The sequence below is a fragment of the Neomonachus schauinslandi genome, chromosome 4 (genome assembly GCF_002201575.2).
Source record: "Neomonachus schauinslandi chromosome 4, ASM220157v2, whole genome shotgun sequence".
Classification (NCBI taxonomy): domain Eukaryota; kingdom Metazoa; phylum Chordata; class Mammalia; order Carnivora; family Phocidae; genus Neomonachus; species Neomonachus schauinslandi.
In genome coordinates this window covers 185518373-185524870 of record NC_058406.1, presented here as the reverse complement: position 1 = coordinate 185524870, position 6498 = coordinate 185518373, and the positions used below count along the sequence as shown (strand labels likewise).

Below are 6498 nucleotides of genomic sequence, written 5' to 3'. Positions count from 1 at the left end.
CCGGGAAAAGTACCTGAAGGTGGGCGGGCAGAGCGGGCTGCGTCCAAGCCCAGGACGGTCACCCTCCAGCAGTTTCTAGGCCCTGGGCCCGGCCCCGCGCCAGGCTCTACGAGGACGTGGCCTCTGTCCACTGGGCTCCGGCCGGCTGGCCCGGGCCATGAGGTCTGCTCCACCTCAGCCAGGCCCAGGACACCTGCCAGGAAGGGGGAAGGGACGGGGGGTGCCACCGCCCTCCGACTGGCTCCCAGACGGAGCCACGCCACCCGCCTCGGGCTGTGGAAAGCACTAGTAACCCCATTGGCACTGATGAAGAGAGCAAGGCTCGCTGACAGGGCCGAGGTCCCCGGGCTTGGCAGTGGCAGAGCCCGACTAGAACCCGGGTCTCCGGGACTCCTCTGCTCGCTCCCCGCGCGGGGCCTCTCTGAGGGCCAGGTCTGTGCCTCCCCCCTCAGCCTGGGTGGGCAGGCCTGGGGCCAGGCTGTCCCCACAGAGGAGCAGAACCTTCTCTCCTTTCCCCTCATTCCAGGCTATATTTAGAGGCCACGCCGAGCACGAGGCACACGGGGAGTGGGTGTCGTGCGCCTGCCGGCGGAGGGGACCACTTGCCTGGGGCCCCCGTCCCCCCGCCCCGGGACCAAGGCTCTGGCTGTGGGCTCGCCTGAGGCAGGGCCCAGGTTTGAGTCCTGGCCTGTCCCTCCCTGAGCTTCGGTTTCTCCGAGTGTGAGTGCAGGAGGCCCAGAGGCCGGGACAGGGACCCAGCACCCGGCTCCTCGCGGCAACCACACCACGAATCCGCTAGAAGCAGCGGGAGGGAGGCTCTGCCGCTCCATGGCTGTGCAGGCGGGGAGACCGAGGCCCAGAGAGCGACAGGTGGTGCGTGGGGACCAATCTCTGTTGGCCCCTGTCACCGTGCAAATGCTCCCGCAACACCTGCACTCCGGCCGTCGCCGGCTGTGCCGCCCCGCCCTGAGTCCCATCCTCCTGCGGAAGCGTCGTGCACAGGCCCAGCCCTGGCCGGCCGCAGGGTGGGGGCCCTCGTGTGCACGGTGGGAGAGCCAGCAGGAGGGGGCTTGGGGGAGGCCAGAGGGGCCTCGCGACTCGGTGGCGGGAGCACGTGGGAGCTGGGAGTGTGCCAGGTGGGCGGAGCACCCTGCTGAGGGTCACGTCCTTGACCAGAGCAGATTCAGGGGTTTGCAGGGGAAGCCATCCCAGTGGACTGTCAAGGAGCAGCAGGAGCTGAGGCAGTGAAGACCAATGGGGAAACTGAGGCCGGAGAACAAAAGTCCTTCCTGAGGCCATGGGGAAGAAGGAGGAGAGAGGGGGCCGCTCAGCCCAGAAGCTCCCAGCCCAGCTCCTCCCCTGCCCCAGAGAGGGGCGGGCAGGTAATGTGTGGGCAGATTCAGGAGGCCATCAGCGGGCCACCGCCCAGAAGGCCTGCCTCCACAGGCCAAGCACTGGGTCTGGAGGCCCACCAGTGCCTTCCTCATTGTTCAAAGCAAAATGAACAGCTGCCCTAGAGAGGTCATTAAATAAGAATGCCACAGTGAGAAGTGAGGCAGAGGAGTGGGGTGTGTGTGGGGCGTGGGCTGTCTTACAGACAGAGACAGTAGACTCGCAGAGAGAACAGGGGAAGAGATGATACATGTAGAAAGTCAGGGGTGAGGGCCCAGGCTGTGACCAGGATCAGGGCTCAGTGTGTAACAAAGATCAGGGCTCAGAGTGTGATCAGGGTCAGGTTCAGTGTGTGACGAGGGTCAGGGCTCAGAGTGTGACCAGGGTCAGGGCTCAGAGTGTAATAAGGATTGAAGTTCATTGTGTTATTGGAATCAGGACTTGGTGTGTGACCAGGAACAGAGCTCAGAGTATGATCTGGGTCAGGCTCAGTGTATGGCAGGATCAAGGTTCCCGGGATCCTGTGTGGCTGACATCAGGGCTCAGCTTTGTTTGGGATCAGGGTTCAGACTCTTGGAGCTGGGAATCATGGTGTGCTTTGCAGACATCTCCCTCTCTCCTCCCCTGTCAGGCCTCTGGGGCGTCCTGAGCAACCTCCCATCCCCCTGCTGCAGAGGCCCCAGGCCCCCAGCCCTGGCCTGGACCCTCCAGCACCTTGAGCCAGCAGCTGGCCAGCACGTGAGCCTGGCCCTGGGGAGTTTCCTGGAAGGGCAGGATCCCCGGGGCCAGCGTCATCCTGGGACTATCTCCCAGAGGAAACGTTCTGTAATGTTTATTATTTGTCTCTCCCTGTGACACGGACTCGAACCTAGTGCAGACACACTGGAAAACCAAAAAGCATGTGGAAGGGAATCCAAAACAGCTGTTTGCCATGTCCCTGGGCCGGCTCCCGGCACTCCCCCATGCTTTGCCAAGGCTCATTTGTTTCCACAGTAGATAGGCTGGGAGGCATCCCTCTCCTTCTTGGGGGCATTCTGGGGTCCCCCGCTGCCTGCAGCTCCAGGTTCCCAGCCTCGGGGCCTCTGCTCAATTTTATTCATGCCCCCAGAATGTCTCTCCCTGCCCTAGATGTCCCGTGTGCTCCCCATCTGCCTGAGTTATCACTCGGCAAACGTATCCATCAACCCTGCGTGTTAGGGGCTGGGGGTACCAAACAGAGGGCAGCCCAGCCTAAAAGGACTGCTGTGCTGAGACCTAGGCCCGCATGTGGTGGGAGCAGCCACGGGCCTGGGCAGCAGCTGACTCCTCCCAGCAGCCGTGGGGGTCGACAGATGCCCAGGGCTGCAGTCCCAGAGGCAGAGGCAAAGCTGGGTGACCTCAGGCACGTGCTGACCTCTCTGAGCCCAAGGAGAGAGGCAGCCTACTGTCCTGCCTGGGCCTCCCTCCATGCCAGACTGGAGCCTGAGCCTTAGCCAGGAAGGACTCCTCTGCTGTGCCTCCCCACCCCCACCAGGCTGGGCATTTTGTGCCCAGCCCCCAGCAGGCAGAACTCGGTACCCCCGGTCCACCGGGTGGAAGCTGCCAGAGTGAGCCTGTTGCCCAAGGCCAGGCAGACAGCCACAGGGAGGGGGCAGTGTCCGGTCTGCACGCAGCAGACACCCCACGTCCATGGGCCATGGGGGGCGGTTGCAGGGGGTGGGCAATGTCTTCCTTTCCCCTTGCAGGTGGGGGAGGGCACATTGCGTGGCCGGATGTCCCACGTACCCACCCATCCTCCCTGCTTCTCCCCAAAGTCCTCTCCTTTCTCCGGGAAAAGCCAGAAATGTCCTTATTTGGAGCATCAGCCTGGCCCGGGGTGGGGGTGGGGGGCCTGTTAACCCTTCATGTATAAATAGAGATAAATCTCAGCAAGTTAAACACAGAGCTGCAGGAACATAAACAGAATGGGCGGGCCCCTTACGCTGCGGGGAGCAGAGTTTATTTAACTCACACCCGCCCCACTGCTGTGGGGACCCAGCTCCAGGCTCAGGCCCCAGCGAGCACCCTGTGTGAGTGTCGAGCCTCCCAGACAACAAGGGTGCTCACCTCTCAGGGCCAGGAGCCCCGGGAGTGGCGGGGAGGGGGCAGGCGCTTGGGTGAGGTTCCTTACGAGGACCCTAGCTCCAGGCATTGACTCGCCACCAGCCTTAGAAGAGGCAAGAACAGATGGGTGGGCTGGAGGACGGGGTCTGACCCACGGGTGTGGGGGCAGCCAGGCGGGGCTGTCATGGGCCGGGCTCTTCTGAGCATAACCGTGATTTATCCGGCAGCAACTAACACTGTGGTTTATCTAGCACAAGCTATGCGCTAGGCCATGCTGTGCTTAGTTAATCCTAGCAGCTCCACAACCCCGGCCATACAGGTTAGGACATGAAGCACAGAGAGGTTAAGTGACTTGCCTGAGGCTGCACAGCGAGTAAGGGAGGAACCAGGATTGGAGCCTGGGTTCAAACACCAAACACTCGGCTCCACAGCTTACCTGTGCCATAGCCTTCGACTTCCTGGTTAGTCCTGGGACGGTCCTGCCCAGCGAGGGTTTTTACTTCGGCTCCATCCAGCTGTGGCTCAGACCATTACCATTCCACCAGAGCTCCACCCCGGCGAGTGCGAGGCCCCATGGAATGGAGAGGGCAGGCATTTCGGGGCCGGGCCGGCAAAGGCACAAAGACGGGAATGCCGGGGACCCCGGTGAGCATGCAAGCCCGGCAGCGCCAGCCTCCAGGCGCGGCTCCAGCCACCCAAAGGTAACCTGTCTCCTTGCTTCCAGGCCCCCGGTGTGTGTGCCGGCCGCCGTCATGCCCTCTGTGTCTCCGGCGGGCTCCTGGGCCCCGGCGGCCCCCAACACCACGGCGGCGGAGGCCAACATCAGCATGCCAGAGAAGCCCCTGTTCCACGTGTTTGCCCGGCTGGACGAGGAGCTGCACGCCGCCTTCCCGGGCCTGTGGCTAGCGCTGATGGTGGTGCACGGCGTCATCTTCCTGGCGGGGCTGGTGCTCAACGGGCTGGCGCTGTACGTCTTCTGCTGCCGCACCCAGGCCAAGACGCCCTCGGTCATCTACACCATCAACCTGGTGGTGACTGACCTGCTGGTGGGCCTGTCCCTGCCCACGCGCTTTGCAGTCTTCTACGGCACGCGCGGCTGCTTGCGATGCGCCTTCCCACACGTCTTCGGCTACTTCCTCAACATGCACTGCTCCATCCTCTTCCTCACCTGCATCTGCGTGGACCGCTACCTGGCCATCGTGCAGCCCGACGGTTCTCGCCGCTGGCGCCAGCCCGCCTGCGCCAGGGCCGCGTGCGCCTTCGTGTGGCTGGCCGCCGGCACCGTGACCTTGTCTGTGCTGGGCGTGACAGCCGGCGGGCGGCCTTGCTGCCGCGTGTTCGCGCTGACCGTGCTGGAGTTCCTGCTGCCGCTGCTGGTCATCAGCGTGTTCACGGGCCGCATCGTGTGCGCACTGTCCCGGCCGGGCCTGCTGCGCCAGGGTCGCCAGCGCCGCGTGCGGGCCATGCAGCTGCTGCTCACTGTGCTCATCATCTTCCTCGTCTGCTTCACGCCCTTCCACGCCCGCCAGGTGGCCGTGGCGCTGTGGCCCGATGTGCCGCGCCACGCCAGCCTCGTGGCCTACCACGTGGCCGTGACCCTCAGCAGCCTCAACAGCTGCATGGATCCCATCGTCTACTGCTTTGTCACCAGCGGCTTCCAGACCACCGTCCGAGGCCTCTTGCGCCGCCACGGAGCCCGGTACGAGCCCAACAGCAGCAACATGGTCAGCATGCACAAGAGCTCCAGAGGCTCGGGCCACAATCACATCCTCGGTGCCAGCCCCAGCACCTTCACCCAGGACTTAGCCAACGGGCCTGACACCTAGCCAGTGGGACTCTGTGAGGGGACCCGAGGTCAGGACTGGGCGGGGCAGGCCAGGTCCAGGACAGCAGGGACCTCTGCTCTGCTGGGGGGAGGGGGCGGCAATCAGGTTCCCCTGGATTGACTGGGGCTGGCTGCCCAGCCCACTGCGTGGAGAAAGAGTCTAAGACCACACAGTGCCGTGGTTCACTGGCGATGTCCGCCACAGGCTCTGTGGGGGATGCGGCAGTCCGGGGGCTGATTGCTCACCATCCCGGGGGCATAGACTGTGTCCAGTGAAAACTCAGAGGGGTAGCCAGGAGCTGCTCCTCTCCTGGTCCATCCTCACCCTACAAGGACTCCTCAGAAACAGGGACTAGGAATCCTAAAGAGGTTCCCACCACTCTTCCCCTCCCCTGCCCCCGTGCCTGTCCCGCACAGAGAGAAGAACAAGGACAGAAAGGAAAAGTCAAGGGACACGAATGCCACATGAGCAGACAGGAGGGGTTCGGGTCTCCGGAAGACTGCTGCCCGAGGCCCCCGTGAATCACACAGTACGACAGCGTGACGGCCATGGGGTGCTTTGGTGGAAGGGCTGTGACATCGGGGCTGATGCCTGACCCCGAAACACCCCACAGAGGAGAGGCTGTGTCCTGCCCATCCGGGGTGGGAGGGGTTAAGCAGCACGTACAGGGGGCGCATGGCCTCGTTGGAATCGAAACCCCGTCCCACCTCCAGCCACACCCCTGCACCTGCCCCATGAGGCAGCTCCAATCTGCCCAAAGCCCCCACTCCAGGAACGACCTCAGAAGACCCTGCCTGCTGCCCCAGGACGGTGGCAGGGCTCACGGCCCCATCCTATGGATGAGAAAACCAAGAGCAAAGACCTAGGGCAACGTGGAGCCAGGCCTACGGGCCTGAGGCTCCCATCTGCCCACATACGGAGCTCCTTGTTCTCCTCCGGGGGCAGAGAGTTCTGACCAGCAGCTCCTGCCTGGCTCGTTCTTTCTCCCCTGCCTTTCCTGGGGAGGGAGCGTTTTTCTGGCTTGGGTCTCTGATGCCTCCTCTGAGCTGCGCTCCGGGCTTGCCTCCACAAGCCTTCTGTGGAGCAGGCAAGCTCCCTGAGCCCTTTGTAGACTGCTATATGGATAGGGGCCTGTTGGGGGAGAGGAGCCCTGGGCATTCCAGGCACCAGGCCTCACCCCAGCACTTGGCCAGAGCCA

General features: G+C 63.6%; 1 protein-coding gene across 1 annotated transcript; it reads left to right on the top strand.

Annotated features, from left to right (window-relative positions):
• Nucleotides 1-4226: 4226 nt before the first annotated feature.
• Nucleotides 4227-5300, top strand: GPR20 (G protein-coupled receptor 20). Its single transcript, XM_021688723.1, has one exon. It carries the CDS (start codon nt 4227-4229, stop codon nt 5298-5300), a length of 1074 nt encoding a protein of 357 aa, XP_021544398.1.
• Nucleotides 5301-6498: the final 1198 nt, after the last annotated feature.